Source organism: Pecten maximus, chromosome 15, assembly GCF_902652985.1.
Source record: "Pecten maximus chromosome 15, xPecMax1.1, whole genome shotgun sequence".
In the NCBI taxonomy this organism is placed as follows: domain Eukaryota; kingdom Metazoa; phylum Mollusca; class Bivalvia; order Pectinida; family Pectinidae; genus Pecten; species Pecten maximus.
In genome coordinates, this window is record NC_047029.1 from 13,056,542 (window position 1) to 13,080,998 (window position 24,457).

Below are 24,457 nucleotides of genomic sequence, written 5' to 3' on the forward strand. Positions count from 1 at the left end.
AACAGCTGATATTGGTAAATCGCTGATAGTAATCACTGTCTATGTATATTAACAATCAATTACGGATCCCAATGGTCGATAAAGACCACCTCACGTTAAAGCGGTCATTACACAGCACGTCCTGTGGTTGGCCCATTGTCCGGTCGAGGCATCTGTCCGTGATATCGTCGAAAACCAGAATTATAGATGACAATCTCGTGGATTTGAACACCTGCCATTTCAAACAGCGCGCGTTAGAACAGAGTTTAAGGCGGCTTACTTATGTATATCTACTTCATTAAGTAATCCATTATCGAATGGTCTATACTTCAATAGCAGGTCAACCCCCGTTGTATTATGCATGTAAAGTATTATCAATCTAACAACACTCATATGATATATGCACACCTACCATCAGAACGCTATTTTTTGATGCACAACTTATATTAACCTAATCAATACATTTTTACATTTATCCTCTTCAGCTTGTTTATACACTATCCATTTTGTTTTATTCAATTTGTTTGATGTCTAGTTGTTAAATTTCACGAGGCTAAAAATTCGCTGTTATCAGAGTCAGACCTAGTTTGCTATATTAAATTTTGCACACCCACATCTTGTAAACGTTCTGCCATAAACGCTTTAAACGTTTGTGTGTACATATAAATATTAGACGTGTATTTATTTTTGCGCTATATTTACTGACGCCGAAAATAGCGAAATTTAACCCCCATGAATATTACCAAATATACAGTGTACAATTTTGGAAACCGAATTACTATCCCAAAAATGAATAACATTTCTGATCAACACTTAATTAGATTTCAGATTTTATAAATTAAGTTAATTGATGTATCAGTATTCATACTGTCATTTTCTCTAATAAAATTGAAAGGCTGTGTGGCAGATAGAAGTGAAAATAACGGACGCGTGAAAACCATTGCACTATGGCAGTAAGATAGCAATGAAACTTAAATATATTCTCATCAATATCACTTTCATCAAATAACTGGACAGAAAAAGTTTTCGTTATACCTCAAAATCATTCTGCGTTGTGTTGTGCAAATACACAAACAACCAAGAATTACAGATTTATTTATCTTTTGATATATATACAGAAATTACTCCTTTTTTCAAATTCCCACCCGATATCTCATCTCTTTGAATATGTTACTTGCCTTGGGACAAATACGTATCATAAGTGAACCTACACATGTTCGGACATATATCATTGTACAGTGCATTGATTTATTTCGTTTGAGCAGTTAAAATGTCGTACGTGCATGCTATGCTTTGGGGGATAAAATGAATATAGTTATTGGATGATTATGTCAATTACTGCGTTGATATCAAGGGATGATATCAACTGACAGTTTTATCTTTCAACTGTATCGCTTGACATTTGTTCAATAACGCTCGTTCAGAAATGTTATGATATATTAATTAAGAGGGAACTTGCTATATATACATGTATATATAAATCGGTACTTAGACTGGTATACTGATTCTGCACTGGTGAGCTTAAGGACAGGAACGGAAGTATCTGAAGAATCGTTGTAGAATAAGGTAAAACTTCTTTAATGCTAAAAATTATCGCATTTGTAATAAATGTATTATACAAAGTGACTTATATTTTAAGAGACCGAGGAAATAAATGTTATTGCATTTGAATATTCAATATACAGGAGGTATAATTACAAGTACCGGCTTAGGGTTAACATATACACTGTTAAATTCAACAGTGTGCATTTTAAAACTATATTTCAAGTGTTCTTTTAAATTCGAGACATTTTATTTGATTCATCACACGTAATGCAATATATAAAACGAATTTCAACTCTAGATATTTCAATTCTTGATTTCTTGAGTAGAATGGTTATAACTACAAATGTACAATTGGATTAGTTTTTAGGCATATGTCCAGGTTGATAATGTTCCAGGATATTCAACTAAACAGGCAAACGTGTTCTTGTCATAGTTAGGATTTCTACATGTAACAATTTAATAAATATTCAGGTACGTTTTAGTAGACTTTATTTTGGATTGAGAATATTCGAGAAACGCAATGTAGCGCGAAAGGAAATATTCAAAATAAGCAATGCAACATGAAAGGCAATATCCATGTATAATCTAAGTACATACGTAATTCCATAGTTTATACAGCGTATAACATGACAAATCTAAAGATGTGTTTAATTCTTTTCTTTTCATAATATAGTTAAGGTATTTTGTTTTCTAGAAATTTTCTATTTTCATAAGCGGTGTCCAGACACATATTTGAATCATAAGATACATTTATATCAAAATGCTGATGCATTGTATCTTTTTCGAACATGAATATAATATTATGATTTTATTAATATTATATAAGCAATACATTTGGAGTACTGGTATTCATGAATATGTTTATTTCAGAACACAATTATGAAGCTGGCGATCATTGTCGTGACAGTTGGTGTCTGCCTATTTGAATTGTCATTGTGTGCTGAAATCATGGGGGCTCCATCAATGGAAGGCATAGACCGGGACTGCTGGAGTCTATGCTGGCAAGACTACACTCACTGCCACAAGTACTTCCAATGTGCCGATCGTCTGGGAGACGAAAGCAACGGCGAATGTACAATGTATTGTGCTGGTCGTAACAAGAGGTGTATGGACAGGTGTCTTGCTGTTTCGAACCAAAAGTAATACCAATGGCTGTTCTTCTTCAAGGCGAATTCATACGTCGTGTATGTAACTTTATTTCGGAAAACTATTAATTACAAACTTGTATCTTCATTCAGTATGCTTGAATATATTGGCGGAAATTGTATTCATTTTTCATAACAACATTATCCTCATCACAGTGTGTAGTAATGTCTGGGACGGCGTTACCACGGTTAATACTCTCCGCCGTCGAATTTCTTGTATTCTTTTAAATAAACGCGATCATTGAAATATTTACTTTAATTCCATGTTGTCGTGGTCTTCTAAACATAAAAATAACTCAAAATATCTCAAAGAATAAATGTTGTAGATGGAACTATATTTTGCTTGTGTTGTTGTTTTGACGGTTGCTAAGACCGTGCCGAGAACTGCCATACACTTTCCTGCGAAAACGGCTGTTCTCTCTCTGACGTCCATCACGGGTAAAAACAGAACCAAATGCATTTGTTTATTTTTGGGTGCTTTAACAGATAAGATAAAATAATCATAATCTAAATATAAGAAATGTTGTTATGACATCATAAATGTTTCAAAAATAGATTTCATTCCTTAATAGTTAACCTCCTTCATTTATATTGTGATGTTTAGGTTTTTTTGTTTTTTTTATTAATTGAATATTGAAGAATTGACCTGTAAAGAGGAGTATGTTTTATAGATGAAAACGGTACTTGCTCCATGTTTGTAGAAATAAATAGTTAAAGATTTCTCATATTGATTATTTACGATTTACGACTACCAGATGAACCTCTCCGGGCTCGCTTTTAAGTGATAGCTCTATTGCAGACATGCCGTTGCAGTTACATGTTTATATGAAATAAAAAGCGTAGACAGTTACTCTTCATATTTGAGAGGGTGGCAAGGTGTTTCTCTTAATGTAACATTATAAAGATGTCATAGTCATCATACTAAATCTCATAATTGTACGAGGGGCAAAAGCCGCCAGTATTACAAGCGCTGAATGTATAGAGGTGACAGCATATCATCTAAAACGAATAACTAATTTATCTTTTGGATTGTTCTAAATGATGAGTTCCCCCGTATTTACGTTCAATTTTAGTACCCGTAAAAATATGTAATGATATATGTTTTTCATGGACCCATAATGATTAACTAAAATAGCTTAAACATCTTAATTAGGTAGACTAAACGTTACCAATATCCAGACGCACATAGGCCAATTACAATGTACGTCAATGTAGACGTTTTGATGAATAACAGACGGTATTAAGGGCCGTCATAAGCACACTTAGATAAGTTGCGAGATTGCAGTACGATTTCTGCTTATCACATGTTGTTTTTTTTTCCTCTTGTCTTCATGCACCAGTAGAGTACGTATTCGAAACGTGTGGGACAAGGGATAAAATTCATTATTGAACTATACCACAACGATTATTATATTACTGTAAGACATTATTTTGTAAAAAAAAAAAAAAAAAAAAAGAGTGACATTTATGCCAAGTTTAAATATGAGTAGCATTTTTTCTCGGAGCAGCTAACCAAAGGCAGTGTTGAAGCCATGTATGTTTCCATCATTATTTTGCATTTGCGAGTTAACGAAATATTGCCAGACCAAACTCTGACGAATGATCAACTTTAGACCTTTTGCGTTCCACCTATTATGGGGAATAGGTACATAATTGTGTATCGAATACATTACGCATGGCAGTATTCCTGTACACTCAACGGTCCGTTAAATGAGATATAAAATGCATGTTGTTTTCCTAATATTGTAGTTTACATATTAATTAATAATAAAGTTTTTGGAGATTCGTGTCACAATCGCGTGTATTTTTATATTTGTCATGTGTGTCTGTATATATTGTGACTTGCTGTTACTATCTGTATTGCGTAACGGATGTTCCGTAGAGGGTGAGTGAGCGCGCACGAGCGGGAGCCATGACAGTGCTCTAACAGGCTGTGTCGACGGATTAGATGTGTTTAACATTATACGGGCACAGAAACCTTACAGTCTGTGGTAAGTATTGCTTTAGCAGTTAGTAGTTATATATATTTTGTGATAATCTTCGCTTATTTTGTGTAAAAGGGGGTTATTTAACCTTGGAATGTTGTTCATGCATTATGTCAACGTGCGGTCCAATCATGCATATCTTTCCATGATTTGTAATTGTTTTAATTGATTTATGTACATTTGCTCAATCGTACTTCCAAATGTAAACATATATATTAGAGTGAAGCTAGAGTATTTCCAGCGTCATTGTTTAATCTTATTTTTGCTTCGTTTTGTTAGTTTACTCTATCACGTCAAGTTAAACACAACAACAAAACAGACAACATATTGGTATTTGTATATAATACATTCCGGCATTCGTTACAATATGTAATATCATTCTAAACGTTGTGTGTATTGATTGGCGAAATGTGTGTTGAAAAACCTTGATAACAATTGTAAAAGACTTTTCTTATATCATTAATTATTCACATATATATGTCGATGAATCGTGATCTAGATAAGTAAACGGCATGGACTAAAACATGGGTGGTTACTTTTTAAATAAAAAACGAAAACAGTGTCTTACAGAAGCTTAAACACTTTCTTTGTCGTAATGCTCCATTGAGAACATATAAAACATTATTATGAATGGGATTGGTGTGCATGATTTGAATATGAAAAGGCGCAAAGAGAAGCAGTCTTTATTATTACGGCCCTTCCATCATTTGGCCGTATTGAGCATTTACGTTATGAAATAGACTTTAACCCTTGATAATAATAAAGTGAACTGTTTCTAGCCATAGAAAACTACAACTGCTATATAAGATGTACAACAACTTAACTCATGACTTCCTGGATTATCTACTGGTACCTATTATTGGCGAAAACAATCACTTTGCTGTGCGAAACAATAATAACTGCAAAGTTCCTCTATCAAGACTCCCTCGTACCAGCTCTTCTTTTATACCTTCAAGTCTTCATAGTTGGAATGCATTAAAATGATGCAGTTTGTTTACTACTTTCATTAGATTTCTACAGTCTCCCCGGCTATATTTTGGGGATATGAGAATCGCAAGATGATTATTTTTCATAAAAGCTTTAGATAGGTGTGTATTTCCCTTAATTATTATCTTTGAAGAGCTAACTTTGTAAATAATGCAGAATATACTTCTGTAATGCTGTGAGAATGTCTTCACTACTTTTTTGAAAGTCGTTTTTTTATTAATGAAAGAAAATATTCTTAAACTTGGGCCATTTTTTTTGGGGGGGGGGGGGGGGGGGGAGGGGGAACTCACATCTAACATTGGACCTGAATTAAAAAAAAAATCTTAAGATATGTGCAAACCTTTATTAACCCCAGCAACATCTTTTGTTATTTATCAATATTGTACTATTGTTGAAGTATGAGAAGGCGTAGAGAAGTTTTTGTATCAAAGGCCGGTCTGGCCTGCGTGGGACCTGAGGATATGGACCGCGGTAGCCGAGTTGTTAAGGTGTCCCGACACTTTATCATTAGCCCACCACGTCTGGGTCGCGAGTTCGAAACCCACGTGGGGCAACTGCCTTGTACTGACCGTAGGCCGGTGGTTTTTCTCCGGGTACTCCGGCTTCCTCCACCTCCAAAACCTGGCACGTCCTTAAATAACCCTTGCTTTCAATATGAAGTTAAACAATATTTAAGCATTGAACTGCTTTCATTTGGAAGTTATGGACTGATGAATGCCAACTGGACAAAGGCAAATTTAAGGAAGCGCGCTAGCGCTTCATGTTGAATTTGCCTTTGTCCAGTTGGCATTCATCAGCCCATAGCTTCCAAATGAAAGCAGTTCAATGCTTATATTTACATTTGACAACGATTTTTAAAGACTATATCCAGGAATTTTGCTCCGACGATGAAGAAACAAATTATTATCGTCAAAGACGGAACAGCTTTTTCAACAGCCATCTTTCGTTATCACCGATGTGACAATTATGACGTCACTATAATAATGACGTCATAATAAAGATTGGAAGTTATGGACTCATAACTTCCAAGTGAGCTTGGTAGAGTTATATAGTGGGGCTGCAGTGTAAATGTAAATATAAACCAAACAATATCAAAGTAAAGAAGTTGGTATAACTAATCTTTCGTTATAAGTTTGACAATATCTGTGTTTAAATCAAATTTATTTCCGATACTTCTACAGAGAAAACTAAACACATATTAATATAAACAAATGTTCTCCCTTTGCGTTTTGGATGTAGGCTATTTGTAATTTATATCACTAGGTAGCTGATGTACATTTATAGTCAAACGAAAGCACCTGAAAGTTATTCCGTTGATAGCGAATCTATAACACGTTAAATGAAACAAATTTTCGCGGGATTTCATTATGAAAAATTCTTTTAATTCCTTTGTGAAAAGGTATTTTGACATAAAATTGCAATACAATACAGGTACATTGTGTGTTAATTAGTGATACTGAGCTACAGTTGTTTTTTCATTGATCTGGAATAGCATAGTATAATGACAGCGTTGATGATGTTAACAATAGACTTCCCAGCACACAGGTAACAGAACCATAGAAGAGACACTTCCTCCATCATGTACCCAAATAACATAGGCGCCAGCAGAGCTCCTAAGAAAGATGTGACATTAATAAAACTTGATATTTCACCTCGAACTGGAATCAAACTAGCATTTATCCAACTTAGGAAATTCGGCCAGACAAGACCGAAGGGAATTCCAATGACGCATACAGAAATCCAGACGCCTACGTCACTAAAGACATGCGCACTGATGGTAAATCCTACAAATCCCAAAGTGTACGCTGTGGTAGATAGTAATAAAAGAGTGTCGGATTTAAAAAGACGGACAAGGAATATACCAATTATACTTCCCAAAAGTCTTGTGAAGAATGCAGTAGAAGTGAGCATAGCTCCTGACATATTCGTCCACAGAAGATATTTGACACAAAACGTACTCAAGTATCCCGTAAAGGTATAATCTACTGCATTATGAAACAGACTATAGACACCGACATTCAACAGCTGTAGTCGTTTAAAAAACAGAGAAAAAGATCCTATGAATTTATTTCTCTCTTTTGCTAAAAACGCCATTTTGTTTGATTTCGAAAATCGAAACAATCTGAAAAAAGGCAGAGCAACAAGAAAGCACAGCCCAGCCGAAATTGAATATGCAATGTAAAGTCGAGATGAGTTTTGAGGCGGATTACTGAATGAAGTCCCATTTAAGTAAACCTCAGTAGTAATATTGGACGGCATTGTGGTGTGGATAGAAATGTTAATGTTAGTATAAGGAACAGACGAGGCATTGAAGATGTCATTGGGATTATCCGTCAGAAATGGTCCTGTTGCTATGGGTGCAACTACACTCGCAATGATGGAGATCGCGCCGTGAAGCATTAGGTAAGAACGTCCTCTTCCTGTAGGCCCCCAAATGAGCACCGATTCGGAATAAATTGCTGAAAATGATAAAAGTATACTTTATATAAACTTAAATATAACATGATATATTTCATGTCTCTAAAGGATTTTTCGGAAACAAGCAAGTTAATAAAAATAAGCATGTTAAAATATACCTCTCTATTTTTGTTCAATACAGGGGCGCAATATCTTCTAACTTTTAAAAATTTAAGAAATATTTTACTGTATAATTTTATAAATAAGTCTAACAATGCATGTTTGTTCTTTATCGTTTTCATTAATAATGTAAACGCGACACACTTGTTAATTAGCAGGAGCTAAACATCCACCAGCATAGCATATCAAAACCGATCCCAATGGCTTGTACTAGAGACAAAAAGGTTATCACCTAGGTTCATAATCAGCATAACTCATTCATATTTATACTATTGACGAAGTTATACCAAATTAACTAACTGTAATACAGCCCTGGGAATTATCGAGAACTTCGTAAAGAAAAACAGTTATTAGGAAAGGGTTTCCGAAACTTTTTCGACATCCTAGTTCAAAGTGTAACACTAATAGTGGAACGTATACAAACACTGCTTGGGTCAAGTGACCCAGTGTGAGAGATTGTACTTTGTAGGACTGTGTCACCTTTGGTTCATGAACACAGAATAAGATAAGGCATTACATATGGCCAGTAATCTATAGCTTAAAGCTTGGAATTTGTTTTATTTATTCCTCTCCAGTACTGAAACAGGGATATAAGAGCATTTTGATAGATACTACATTAGTGCTCTATAAAACTTCAGCATATGACTTCATTCAATGATTGACATGAACATATAAGGACAGGCGTCAGCGAGTTACAAACTGAAGAAATAACACAGAAAACAGGAATAGAAGATAAAGGAAACAACATGAATGAGAGATTAAAACTTTGAGGGGGGGGGGGGGGGGGGGGGTCGCAGCAGATTTTGTTTGGTCTCTTCAATTTCTCCTAAGCAGACGATATAGGAACAAAAAAAAGATCTATTTCAGTCTCTTCAATGTCTCATGAGCAGACGATATAGGAACAGCAGATCTATTTCAGTCTCTTTACTGTCTCCTGAGCAGACGACGTGGACCAGTATATATATTTCAGTCTCTTTACTGTCTCATGAGCAGACGACATGGAATAGCAGATCTATTTCAGTCTCTTTACTGTCTCATGAGCAGACGACATGGAATAGCAGATCTATTTCAGTCTCTTTACTGTCTCATGAGCAGACGACTTGGAACAGCAGATCTATTTCGGTCTTACTCATGTCTCTTATTCAGTAAATATCGACGGGCAAAGGGCGATATCGAGTTTGGGTTAATCATCTAGGCTTTGTATTAAACACACCGGGAATATATCTAAGTTGTAACCAGATCGGTTGATCACTTACCCACAGCGAGGATGCCTCCAAAGATTCCAAGTATGACATGCGCAGTGATCATCAACTCGTACTGAGCACACCAAGGAATCGATCCCACTACCACGCCAAACATTACCAAAGCAATTCCAAATAAAAGGAATTTATTCATTCTAGAATAGATGACCCCAGCAAGTAACGATCCAAGAAATCGACCAGCGTAATAGGCGGTCATAAAAGCGGATCCTTTCTGAAGATCCACCCCAGAAATACGAATGAGGTCTGGAAAAGCTGGTCCAATCTGACCTTTTATCCACCCCTAGGTCAAATACAAAGATGTTTTCATTGAAACCTATATAACCTTTACTGGATTCTTAAAGAATATCGTTATTTTTTTGTTTAGGTTATAATACCACATATTGTTGATTATTGCTACCACATATTGTTGATTATTGCTACCACATATTGTTGATTATTGCTACCAAGTTTAATCAGAACCAGACTTGTGTGGCTAATAAGCTGAAGTGAGGCTTAAAATGCACTCTGTGACCCCATCCGCCTTAGCCCTCAGACCCTTGGGTCGGGTTTAACTAGCCAACCTGGTATATGCTTACATCATCACCCACCAAGGATCCTGGCTACATTGTTTGATTAAAATTAGATTTAATCTGAAAATATGTTAGGTGACCCCGTCATAAGATACATGTACCAGGACTCTGAATGGTCAGCAACTTGCCAAATATAAATTTTGATTCCAATGCGGGGCAGGATTACTGTTGAAGTTATTATTAGGTGTTTTATGATCTTGGTCATTTTTCTTAAGTTTTTGCCATCAAAATTGACAAGACGTAAAATTAGGTCATTGTGACCTACTTTTTCAGGTTTTGTTTTGTTTTACATTTTTTTCAGATTGTGTTCCTAAACCTGACACCTATGTAACATTTAACATAAGAAATATCATCTGATATTGAGCCCGAACAAACTGACACTTGTGTTTTACATCCTGTGACCTATGACCCCTGAAATTTCTATTGGCCCAGAAAAAATCTGATGTTTTAATTAGCATACCATATGCAGGTGACCTTAAGTATCTTTCTGCTAAATATTAACCTTCTCACTGATTAGTCGCAGAAAGGCCCAAATTTGAGGGGTGCCGATGGTAAAATGCGTACGAAAGTGAGATATGGCACTGATCATGACAAATTAACGACATCTTAAGCCATACCCCTGATACTGACCATGATGACGTACGCTGAAGACACAGTGATACTGACCATGATGACGTACGCTGAAGACACACACATACTTCTTATGACCTGCAGCCTCGTGACCTTGTTATGTCGAATTTCAACACAAAATGACGTAGGTTTCACCTCTGGTACTTTGGTGTCGTCTGTACAGTCACCATTTTGCTGCATTGGTAACGTTTCTTGTTCCGACACTTCGACCCCATATTTGAGTTCTGTGTCAGTCGTCATGATTCTCTGAAAATACCATGTTTATTTCTTTCCGTATTTCGCTTGAAAAAAAAATGTTTGGGTTATCAACAAATCGCTTAACACTTTTTGAAGTCAATATACAATAAAGGTATCTGATATAAAAAAAATTGTTGATATTAGATCAAGTGTCTTCATTAGGACTATAAAAATCACACAAGATATAAGTGTCTTTCAAAACAAAATGGGAGTTATGTGCAGTAGAGTCAAAATGAATCAAACAGCGTTATACATTTGTTTCGTGCCTCTTTGACTCGTCAATGATGCTTAGAGCCTGAAAGCTATGTATGGCTGGTGATTTATCATTAACAGATTTTTTAAAATAAATTCTTAAAAAATGGCAGGGGTAACGAATGATAATTATATATAATTACAATATGGAAGATAAAAACACTGAGCCTGTATCCTGAACTAGGTGAATAATTTAACACCAGTGGAAGATATATATATAATTTAGGATCACTCTAGCTTAATCATCAGTACTCGTGTAATAACCTTAACATATCATTGGGGAAAGCACGGCCCTGCGTCAAACAAAGCTACTTGACATTACATTGTATCAATGAATATGTATCGTCACGGCATTGAACAAACTACACGTGCATAACGCTAAGTTAAAGGATAATAGGACAACTATATTTGGACATTGGCATCACCATAGTCATAGCATACAAACTGCAGTGGATTGGTGTTATGCAAATCGAATAATACAGGCATGACGTGCCAATGTGGATATGGTATAGTGTTATCTAAATTAAAGCATATTTATGTTTATTATATATAAAATAACGAAAATCAAAGCTCACCTGATTATATTGATCTTCGCTTGTTCTCACAACACACGCGAGATTTCACACACATGTTCACATCCTCACACATGCCATTGGTTATACAGGAAGGATCACTACTTACTAATGCGAACAGCACAAAACGCTAACGAACTGGGTTAATTATATAAGGCACTATCTATACTCTCAACAACAGCAGTGATTGAACACAGTTACCAGAGGTGAAACAGTGGTCAAACTGTGATCACGTGGCACACGTATTAATGGCAAGAAGGTCAAATGACTGAAGCCCACCATTAGCCCAACGGATTTCTTCATACAAAATCAAAGATGAAATATCAGTTAGGGCTTTCTTATTGCCAACATGTACATGCAATGAAACATTGATAATCTAACAAAATCTGTGGTTATAAGGTTAATTATCAGCACTCTTGTAGTAAACTTACCTGTGTCAAGCACGACCATGAACTGAAATGAAACGTGATAGAAACGCTGTTTATAGTTAGTTCGAGTGTCCTTCACTAGCAACGGAACCGATATCGGATCCACATGAAATTACGGGAGTGTATCAGCTCTGGATGTTTCATTGTGGTTTGAATACATTATAAACACCTATTTAATAATTGCGGCATAAAACAATGACGTTGATTTTAAATTAGCTAATTAAAATTTAAAAAATAAATAAATACACCATTCGATTACTCTTTAGCTCTATTATACAAACAACTTAATGTAGATATGCATTCTTACGATCAATTTAGCAATTATAATTGTTGTTGGATATGACCAGGAAATTGGGAAAATTGAGCGTGGCGACATCGTTAATCACATATCGTAACAAAATACAGAGACTTCGTTAACAAAGGAACTCTGCTAGATAACATGGTGACATTAACTAAAGGAAAAATATTTTTTTAAACTGTATCTTATCGGAATGAACTGCTTACAGAGACTTCGTTAACAAAGGAACTCTGCTAGATATCATGGTGACATTAACTAAAGGAAAATAATTTTTTTAAACTGTATCTTATCGGAATGAACTGCTTATCTCTGTTACTTTTAAAATGAACAAAATATGTAGAAGATCTGTCAAGTCGATTGTGACACTCTATCACTTTGTATCAGCATTATTTCGATAGGGCGAAGGTCAAAGTATGTAAAGTGGTGGGAATAAATCAATCGGAACTCATTATGGATCTTTGGAGAATACCTCTACATCTATATAACATCCAAATTGTTAGCTACATGATCTGCGTTAAAGGGTTTTGGACACATAGGGTATTTTTCCATTTTCTGTTAGCCCGACCCCATAAATGTTGGCTGACACAGGTTTCACCTCGCCTTGCAAAGCTGTTTATCTATTTTAGGCCAGTAGGGGGATATTGCTGCTGGCTGAAAAATTTTAATGAGCTAGGTGGTCACTTGGTCCGACGCGTCATCTGGTTCACCTCTCCAGTATCACTAGGCTAGAATCTGCCTTGTTATATGCATTTATAGAGGGAAACTTCAAAGAGCCCCATATAATTTTGTAAACATTGAAAGCAATGACAGTGAATGTCCTGATTTTATCATCTTACATGTTTAGATTTTCTTTCCACACCTCATGTCTGTAATTGTATAATCAACATACATGTAGTAGACCAGCGGACAATATCATAACCTTGGTAATTTATTAATATCACATGTCATCTTTTTATTTATTTTTTATTTTATAAACTCAAACAATGGCATATACACTATAGGTCTACTCAGAGATGTAAATATCACATATGTGATATATACATCTCTGGTCTACTATACAGTGAGGTGACTAAATGATCTCACTTGTGCAGTCTTTTTACGGTGATTAATTTTCCTAGCCTTGTTAACCATTTTATTTTTGGCATAATTTGATAAGATTTTGTACACTTTTAAGAACATGTTTTACCCTTTCCTGACATAATATTAACCTAAAAATATCCATTTCTTAATTTTGCAAGATAAAGATTTGATAACAATGCAGTAGTTTGAAATACAGTTGTCTCATCCTGATGTAATTTAATTTGATAGTACATAATCACAGAACTGTTGTTTTTTTTATCTAAGACGATACACAGGTTTTTTGCAATTGAACTTTAAGGATTTCCTTTGTACATATTAAATCAAGAATTTTTAAATATTGGTTGAAATTAAAGCGTCCAGATAATTTTTTACTCAAAGCATGTTATGATGACATGTTGGAAACTAAAGATCCTTGGATTCTTTATTTAAATCAGGAACTTTGAACTGTCAGTCTTGGGATAAATGTTTGAAGAAATCAGTTACTGTCCTGATCAATTTTACAGTAATGTATTCAAACAACGTCCTTTTTTGACAATTTCCTTAAAGAATTTTTTATGAAGGTTATGAAGGAAATGTATTTGATGTGGTGAAAATGTTACGCAGACATTCGTATTGATTTGATTAAAACATATCATTTTAAATACTCTAGTATGTTTAAACGTATTCAGTTACTCAAAGTAGAAAATATAAAAGAACTGAACAATTTAGGAAAATATGTATCACTAGCAAATAAACTAAAGGAAAGATTTTTTATAAGATTTTAATTAGAATATATTCATTTTTAATGATTATTTCTCTGTTTCCCTGTAACAAATCTGACAAATTAGCTTATTGAATTATAAATCATGTAAGAGTGGATGCCTTTGTCCATTAATGTTATATACTATTTTATCCAATAAGTTGTAAAACTTATGGAATAAAGTTGAATTTAATACAGTTGTTTAATGAATAACGGGATCATCACTGGAGTACATGTAACTAATTCACTGTTGTAACCCAATATATTAATGTAAAGTATTCCCACATCACAAAATCTTTGGTAGATAGTGTGTAAATAGTGATTTAATGCAACACACATTTGAGTGTTTGTAACGTTAGTTATACTATCATCTCGGCAGCAGTGAACCTGTGACGTAGGAGGCTGACCGACCTCGTTATCAGAATGAAATTTGCATATAGGTCAGTTGTCCAGATGGACCCATACCATGCCCTGTATCTCAGCGTGTATAAACACAACCCCAGGAGTGTGAGGGTTATTTGACTGGCTTTTCAGAAAACCAACCTATAGACAACTTTAACCTTTTTGTGTCTAAAACCCTTTAAGGAACCCAACATTATTTTCAGTTCAAGACATATTTCGGAAAACCTGAAGAGCTTGTTGCTATTGGCAACGGCAGTCCATTCTGTTTACAGTGCGTGGTTCAGTAGATCGATACGAGCGACAGCTGGTCACCTTATATACTGAAGTATACGTAGGAACTAAAGTGACATCATTACTTTATTGATGGAAATTTACATTTACAGTAAAATTGTATTCTCAATAACGTTTAATGTTGAAGTATCCAATTGATCCCAATTTTTACGATGAAATAACGATATATATACACAGCAGATCTGTGTTTGACTTTTTATTTTATTATATATATATAATTATACAACATGTGTCATACTACATTGCAATACTACCACACTGAAAGGTAAGTGTTATAAAAGTGCCAGCTATAAATAGACTACATGTTATATATATATCTATAGAACATATGCACGCGCTTTAGTCAACGTACTTATCCTACCATAAGAAGTACTTAATCAATTTACTAAAATGTTTTGCTTACAACTATGCATGGTGATCTTTCTATATGATCCTAGTTTTTTCGTTTTATACTGCTCAGTTAGTTCATGGTTAGTATTTGGCTGAAAACCGATAGGTCATTAGTACTCATACTGTCAGTTTAGTTTGTTCCAAATAATACAAAGTGTCTGTATGACATTGATTAATATCTACACACGTGATTGCACTTGATTGGCAGTACAAAAAGTACACACATGATATTGTTTAAGATAATATCAACATTCAAAACTAATTTAGAGACAAAATGAATTAAATTTCATCATACAGCTTTTTCGCGATTCTAGGACTCGACACTCATGCTAAAGGATGCTACCAAAAAGCGAAATAGGGCACAGGAAATGCCAAAGAACAAAAAAAAACATAATTGAATAAATAACACCATTTACCTTGTGGGATTAAGAGGTGAGAAAGACTCAATATTCAGACTTCAAAAATGCATGATCACGTGCGCTTTTTTTTATATATAGGTCATTGCATTTAGTAACCTGACTCAGAGTGTCGCCAAGCGGTAAGATACCAAATAACAATAGATGTTGTTACTTCATATACGTTCTCAGGTGTCGATATTTTTTATAATGATAATATAAAAGTCGTAGACAGTAATGACAGTAATAGGAATGTTGAGATAATGAGACATGCCATCGTAACTGTTTAAGATATTAACATCTGACATATGGCGTGATCATGCCTGATACCTCCTACCGTAGTCTAGTATACTTATCAGTAACAGGTAACTATGTCATATCGGTCTGTTATCAATTTTGTAGTTTAACCATATAATACTATACTGATTGTTCATCATGAAAAAAATCTACGATATTGGATTTTTGCAAGAAGACATCTTTGTGAGGTCAACTACACCTGTTGCATCTCAATTTCACTGTATGTAAGAGGTAACCAAGAGTCCCACACAGGGATGTTACCGCTGAAATGTCAATGTCATACAGTGGAACCTCTATAAACCGAACATGCATGGGACATGGATATTTGTTCGGTTTAGAGAGGGTTCGGTTTGGAGAAGTACGTCGAAAAATGACCCGGTCGAATTCCGGATATAATTGGTCGGACGATGTTTTGTTAGAATGTACCGGATGACAAACCGGCACGTTCGTACGTAGACAATTAGGTTTGTCTGAATAATAAGAATATTATGAAAGTTAATCAACGTATATATTGCAGATTACATAAGAAAGGCAAATGGCCATAACTGTAGTTTTAAACAGTATTTTTACATATACTACTGCACTACGATCGACCTACATTTTGTTACATCCGGTGAAGCCTCGTCATGTGGATTGGGCCGATACGGAATATTTTACACATCGAATAATATGAAAGGGTGTGAAGATGTTTTGTTTCAATATTACTTACAATTGATCAGTTGATACTGGTCGTATTTCCGACATCGGTATTGTCTAAAAAAAATCACGGGCTTCATTTACGAAAACAACCCCCTTTAGGCCTCATTTAAATTAGATGCGAAACTCGGGCTTCTAGCTCTACTTGCATTGAGAAGATAAACGAACTGCCGCGCTTCAATGAAGTGTGGCATTGTTTCATAATTGTCGTGTTGATTATACACTAGGCCTACCGTCATAATGCCCCCTTGGGGTATATAGGATACCTGTACAAATCACCTACGTGTATGCGTAGGTCCCGAGACGATTAGGCTTCACACATTACCCATCACAGGTGTTGTTTCACGGTTGGCTGGCCTGACCTCGTGTCATAATCGCTCATGTAAGGCCGGTTTTCAGAAGTACATTGCTTAGGTCCATAGTAGTCGTTAATATGAATATTGTCAAATGGACCCCATTTGGTCCCGCCTTTCAGGTCCCTGGGGGGGGGGGGGGGGGGGGGGGGGGGGGGGGGGGGGGCAATCATTTGTATAAATTTGAATCCCAGCCACCTAGGGATGCTTCCTGCATAATTTGATCAATTCTGATCAGCGGTTAAGATGAATGTCAATTGATGACAGACGGACGCCGGACGACGGACGACGGACGCCACGGTATGCATACGCCTTTGCATCCAAAGCCAAACGGTTTAAGACCAACCTTAGAAATGTTGATTTCTCTACCAACCGTCATCTTCCAGGTATTAGGTATGGTCGACTTGGACAAGTAGAACTACAATGTAGACCAACACTGACATAGCCAATCAGATTTTAGGACGAGAAAGCCATATTTGATTCAATAGCGTAGCGTTCTTGTCAGAAAATTAATCTGCAGTTGTAAGAGCATTTAGTATTTGTCATGGTCATCAGGAAACATGGCGGCCATTATGAAAGTGGAAATGTCACTTTAGCTGGTTTATTATAGGTGTCAGTCCCTGTGTGAAAATGAAACCAAGTATAAACTTTTACATTATTTCAATGCAAAACAGAGTTCCTCCTATGCTCGTTTTCTTTTAGAAAATACATAGCAATATTGTTCATCAATTTTGTTTTTTTTGCACAAAACTGCTTATTACTATTTTTGGGCAATTTATTTTTATACTGTTTGGAGTATTTACGAATGGACTACAATAAGAAGTTTTTTTATCTCCTGTATCTATTATATTCATATTCAACGTTGTAACTTATTGCTTTGCATATATAATATGTAACATGTTATTATTAACATGTTTATTTTCCTCAAAATATTGATGATTGATATTATAACATTTTCCCCAAAAATATACATTTATTTTTTATTTCATTTTTTTTTCACAAAAAAAAAGTGCTATAATCTTGCATATGTACATGTTTTGACTTACATGCCTATTTGTAAACGTTGGACTACGGAGGCTACAATACCACATACAAGCTGTCGTATTTGCTTCTTAGGCCATTTTGAAACCCCACATTTGTAGACATTTATTCGTGTTTGCTATTAGAGTATTTGCTTTCCTCTTACGAATCATTCAATGGGGAAGCCCGGTACGATTCTTCTAACCACACTTTCTGCAGTGATAAATGTCAGTAAATAGCTCATACAGATTTGAAATACCAAATTGCCGCATGACTTCGTATCTCTGAAACGAAACAGGATCATTTATCAATCATTAATTATTGGTTGTCACTGCTCCTACCTTGCGAGGTTTGTACTTTCGACAGATATACGGGATATCAGGATTGGTTTTGGACATTGATAAAGTAATAGTGTTGCAATAACATTCAAAAGAGGAGAATCTAATTTTGCTCCAGGTGCGGCCCGATAATCATTCCAATGAATGTCTAATGAACATAAATTTTTGAAAGAAGAAATGCATTAATTTTATCACCATTTGCTGAGCGCATGTATCATTCTTTCATGTTACTGAATAAATGTATAAATATGGAACTATAACTATTTGAGTCATATGAACACACTATTGAGAAGGAGATACAATATGGTGTCCGATCATCCGACCTTGACACAGTTCTATGCAGGGAGCTGATAACTATAACAAATCAAAAGCTACATTCTGTTAAGAAATCTTGAACTATAAAACCACCAAGTTACAGATTTATTTCCGCTGTTCATATAATTATGGTATGTTATATGACAGATTGATTGGCCACTCTTTAAAGTATAATTATTTTTGTTGATTTTGTCGTGGTAGAGATATAGAGTTGAAGAATGACGAAGTCGTTGATTGTTGGTTCCTCTGTTCATTAGTGTAGGTGAAGGTATATGTTGTATCCGTGCGATTTACGGGTAGGAGTGACAACGATATGAGCTAAATGGGATTCTTTTATACTATTTTTGATGTGCATCGGCCGGACAGATATATTTCCTCCGACTTAATGTGGTCATGTGGTTCGTGACCTGAAGTCTACATGTAAATACCCCATTAATTAGAAATACACGAAGATAATTGAATACAACCAGTCTGACATGAACATGGTTTAGAAAACATCCAAGATGTTTAGAAAACCGAGGTTTATCTAATCACTGACAAATTAGCTAACATATGTACATGTAGATATGACGATTTACAGGCTCTAGCCCTCCACCTCTTGGTTGCGAGTTCGAAACCTTCGTGGGACAGTTGCCAGGTACTGACTGTAGGCCGGTGGTTTTTCTCCGGGTACTTCGGCTTTCCTCCACCTCCAAAACCTGGCACGTCCTTAAATGGCCCTGGCTGTTGATAGGAAGACAAACCAAATAAACAAAACACTCTTTTAGATTATACTCTTGTATCACGTTAAATTTACTCATGGGTACTGAGTGCTCAAAGTGGAAAAACGACAAAGTTAATAAGTAAGACTTATTTTCCGTTCATATCGAACATGTTAATAGGACTTTAAACAAAACAAACCAAACTTTAAGGTTCTATGTATAAGTAGACAAACTACTAATGAACATATTACAGTATATATTGAACTTAGAACACCCTGTCAATCAAATGTTATTTCACAAATAAATGTTAAACAGCAAACAATCTTAAGGTGGGCCGTTAACCTATTGCAAAATCGCTTAATTGGCTTACCTATTTACTTAAACAAATATAAATCTCGACCAAATGAAATGATATAATGACTTGAAATCAAATTGTGCAAAACCTAAAAATTACTTTTCTACCATGTCAAACATGTCCAATGCACAATTTCCAATAATCATGAATATTTGACCAGTATTGTTGAGTAACGATATATGTTTTTTATTTTGTTTGTTTGTTAAAAAAAACTGTATTAACTTACACTTGATTTTTAGCTGTATGCAGTAGAGACAGCTCACAAATATGCATTCTGTAGAATAATATATCCTTTAAGATCTACTTAATGTTGAGATGATGTTCATAAACACGTACATGTAATACATTTATGCATAAACAATAAAGTTATCATTATAATAAAACTTATACGTGATTATCATGGTCTTTTTTCATTTATCAGTTAAAATATGAAGATATATTATATATAATGAAATGATGGATTTCAAAAGAATGTTCAAGTGAATGTTCTGAGCCGTGTCAATATTCAAATGAATTATAACGTGACGAGAAATGAGATAGACCCAATATTCAGATTCAGAATGTATGATCACGTGCGCTTTATATATGTCATTGCATTTAGTTACCTGACACAGAGTGTCTCCAAGAAGGTAAGATACAAGATTACAATGGATGTTGTTATTACATATACGTGCTCAGGTGTCGATATATTTTATAAAACATTTCTGTATATTTTTATTGGATGTAAGTACATAACTGTAAGTAGTTAAATATTGCAATAACGCTAAGTAAACGCCCATTAAATTCAAGAATAGTCAACAACAATATCATATAAAGTCTATCAATTATTGACACGATATAGAAAAAAATATTGACATAAATGCTTGACACCTGTAGGCCCAGGCCTTAAAAGAGAAGGATGATAACTGTTTTTGCAGGCTTACCAGATATTACAATAGATATTGTTTTTACGTATATGTGCTCATGTGTCGAAATAAAACATTTCTTTTATTTTTTATTGGGTGGAGGTTCATATAGCATGCATGTGAATATAGTAAGGTGTGTCAAATTAAACCTCATAACTCCATAATGTAATATCTCAGAAACATGGTGACATAAATGATTGACTCCTGTAGGCCCAGGTCTGAACAGAAAAACATGATAGCTATATTTCCACAGGTTTTCCATTCTAAATTTTATATCACATCTTGATTATAATTGTGATGAAGACAAAACCATATCTGTTCGGATATATATCAGGAAACATTACTGGAACCTACATATATAATTTAAGTATTTATAACGTTATTTGATGTGTCGTGGACATTCTGGGAAATGTCATATTCTCAAAGCGAGAACTGGAGTAGTGGAAATCTTCCATGTTCTCCCTCAAACTTTGATATTGTATCAATGATGAAATATACACACCAAAGGTTTAGGTTCGTAAAATGGAAGATTACCAATAGGAGAATAGGTTATCATTATTATCGTACAGCTTTGTTGTATGTTATCAGCTGGTTACTGTTTAAATGAAGATTGTGATAAACGGTTGATAATATATAGATAACAGACATTAATAAGAATATTAATATAATGAGACAGGCCATCTTGACTGTTTAGGATATTTAAATCCGACACATGGCGTGATTATCTTGATACCTCCTATCGCAGTCTAGTATACTGATCGGTAACTGGTCAATTTGTCATATCGGTCTGTTATCAATGTGGTGGTAATACCGTATGATGCTAAGTTTATTGTTCTTTAGAAAAAAATCTTGGATATGTGCATGAAGACATCTTTGCGAGGCCAACTACACCTGTTGTATCTCAATCTAATTGTATGTAAGAGGCAACTAAACCTACCTTACGTTTTGGTATTGAAAGTTGTCAATATCATGGGAGTCTTTTACACAATTATTTTGACTGAAAATATGTCTATCAGAAACGGCAATCACATTTGGATTGTTTAGTTTATAATGACACTAAAACTGACAGTGCCGAATGAACATGAGTTTGAAAAATACTATAACCACACCATCTAAATATTGAGTAGACTCGGATACAATAAGGAGAAAACTTGATAGTACATTTGATGCTAATGATGTTTATATCACATCAAATCGTTAACATATAACATAGAACACCAAACAAAACTGTTTGTAAAAAGAACCATCTTTCGAAATGTCCATACTTAAGAAGGTTTTAGGAATGCTGTTTACCAAGTTAGAATACACTTAGTTACATGGTTGTCATTATTTATTTGTTTATCATTATTGATATACTGAAATGAAAAAGAAATGATCCAGTTAAAAACGGAAATTAAAGGATGCTATATATTTTAACTAATGGTGTAATTATAAGATAGGAAGCCACTCCGTCATAGTCGTCTGTGAAAGTTCAATCAATGTACTTTAAGTACCCTCATCAAATTTCAGGTTAATCCAAGGGTACCCCCTTTTAAAATGAATTGCGTTCTTGTCCAATCGATATCATGTATGCTCCCATGAGCTGCAGTGGCTGCGCGTACTTTTTCGTGTATTGATTTGATCAGGGTATTCACCCTCTTATTTGGTATACGGTTCAATTCTTCTTCAAGCGCAAACGCCACCTGAGCAACGTTGATTGGACTGTTTGGCCCAGGTCTGATCATTTTGTCCAGCTGGTCCTATCGGGGACAGGTCAAGGCTGTATAGAACAGGATTGCTATGAGATGATCACGACAATATCTCGCTCCAGTAATTTATGGGTTGAGATATGCACACCGACGATTACGCAGTCTTTCTGGATCTATTAGAAAATTATGATGCCCTGTTGTGTTCCGTGCCAATAATGTCTTAAGGACATGATATTTTGAAAGAAAGAAATATCATTACATTTATAAACATTTGGTTAACGCATGTTTCATTCTAATATGTTTCTAGAGAAATGTAATGAATATATAACTATATCACATTTTTAAATTACAGGATTGCACGATGGAGAAGGAAATACAATATGGTGTCCCATCATCCGACCTTGACACGGTTCCTATGCAGGGAGATGATAACTATAACAAATCAAAAGCAACATTCTGTAACGAAGTCCGGAACAATAAAACCATCCAGTTACAGGTTGCACGAAGCGTGTGCGTTTCTACTGCTTATATGATTATGGTGAGTATGTTCTATGACAGATTGGTTGATAACTGTCAAACTAAGATCAACCTGTCAATCTAGTGTTATTTCACGAATAAATGTTCGAGTAAACAGTTTGAAGTTGTTTCTTTATCCAATTACTTCATCGCTGCACCGGTCTACGTATTTATTTAAAGAAATAGTTTAGTCCCGATTAAATGAAAATGAAATAGTCAAATGTATAGACATTATGATATCTGTTGAAAGTAATTTTTAGATGTGAGTTCTGCTCTAAAGTATAGAAAGCGTACGTAGGATGGCTTTTTATTCACTGGATGGCATGATCTTTAATGAATAAAAGCTCAGTTGAAGACATTCGAAAATGATATCAAAAAGATTAAAACTTGTTACATCATGTTTTTGACATTTGAACAATTTAATCTGTAACATATTTACGTGAGTGATTATTCTGTGATGGTTATAAATGTCAAAATTTTGGAACAAATCAATTAAATACAAAAAAAAAGTAAGTATACGTATAACACATTAAAACGAAATTTCTAGAATGTGAATGTGTTTACAAATAATGATTTACCATGCGGATAAGTAAAATATGTCTTCGTTAATGAACATTGACATCTTATTCATGCAGGGCTGGACTAAAGGCCAGATCGGACCCGCCTTCCCTGATATCATGATGATCGCCGGAGCAGATCTTGAAAAGGGATCTGCTTTAATGACTTCATTCTACACAGGTCAATTATTCGGCTCCGTTATGGCGGGATTCATTTACTCAAAAATGAACAAATACCTTTTATTTGGTTTTGCCTTGGTACTGTACAGCCTAACAGTTGTAGTCACTCCCTGGTGTTTTCTCTACGAACTGATGATAGCTGCATTTACATTTCTTGGTGTTTGCGGTGGGATTGTTTGTGTTGGTAAGTTATCGTATTCTCTTCCGACATATCAATTCACCTTTCACAGTTCAAAATATCTAACGCTGATCATGTCAAATCGTGTTTGTACATTGTACCAGAGTTATTAGCTAGGTCATGTTCTGTTTATAGTCTGTTAATGTTCTGAAGTTAGTGTATCGTAGGGAGATATGATAGGAAAAAGCTAGTTATTTGGCAATATAATGAATATAAAGTATATAATCACTTTGCTATTTTAGGAATAAGTGCCGAATCTGTAGCCATATGGGGGCCAACACCACGGGGACGGTCATATATCATGGCAAACAGTGCTGCCTATGCCATAGCCAGTGTACTGTCACCCTTGGTGACGGCGCCATTTCTTCATAAGCAGTCCGTCTATACACCCTTCAATACGAACAACACAACATGGAATATAACATATATTACACCAACATGGAATAACGGTACTAACCAGTCCCGCCTGAATAGCAAGGAACTAACCATTGACAATTCATCATTGATAAATCGAAGGTGATTCAAAGCTATATATAGCATATGCAATATCAGCGGTATTAAGTTTGTTGACGGCTGTGCTCTTCTTCATGCTATT

General features: G+C 35.0%; 2 protein-coding genes across 3 annotated transcripts; one reads left to right on the top strand and one right to left on the bottom strand.

Moving 5' to 3' along the window:
• Window positions 1-6,785: 6,785 nt before the first annotated feature.
• On the bottom strand, window positions 6,786-12,254 carry LOC117344401 (sodium-dependent glucose transporter 1B-like). 2 transcript variants are annotated; one of them, XM_033907146.1, is made up of 3 exons: window positions 12,172-12,254; window positions 9,475-10,925; window positions 6,786-8,100 (listed from the first exon to the last, which is right to left on the bottom strand). In XM_033907146.1, the coding sequence occupies exons 2-3, from the start codon at window positions 9,674-9,676 to the stop codon at window positions 7,103-7,105; spliced, it is 1,200 nt and encodes a 399-aa protein (XP_033763037.1). In that variant the 5' UTR covers window positions 9,677-10,925; window positions 12,172-12,254; the 3' UTR covers window positions 6,786-7,102. The 2 variants fall into 2 exon arrangements, with proteins under 2 accessions (XP_033763037.1, XP_033763036.1); XM_033907145.1 differs by lacking the exon at window positions 12,172-12,254 and adding an exon at window positions 11,744-11,920.
• A 10,538-nt stretch (window positions 12,255-22,792) lies between these two features.
• Window positions 22,793-24,032, top strand: LOC117344408 (sodium-dependent glucose transporter 1-like). The gene is made up of 2 exons (XM_033907152.1): window positions 22,793-22,969; window positions 23,583-24,032. The coding sequence occupies exons 1-2, from the start codon at window positions 22,793-22,795 to the stop codon at window positions 23,973-23,975; spliced, it is 570 nt and encodes a 189-aa protein (XP_033763043.1). The 3' UTR covers window positions 23,976-24,032.
• The last annotated feature ends 425 nt before the right edge of the window (window positions 24,033-24,457 follow it).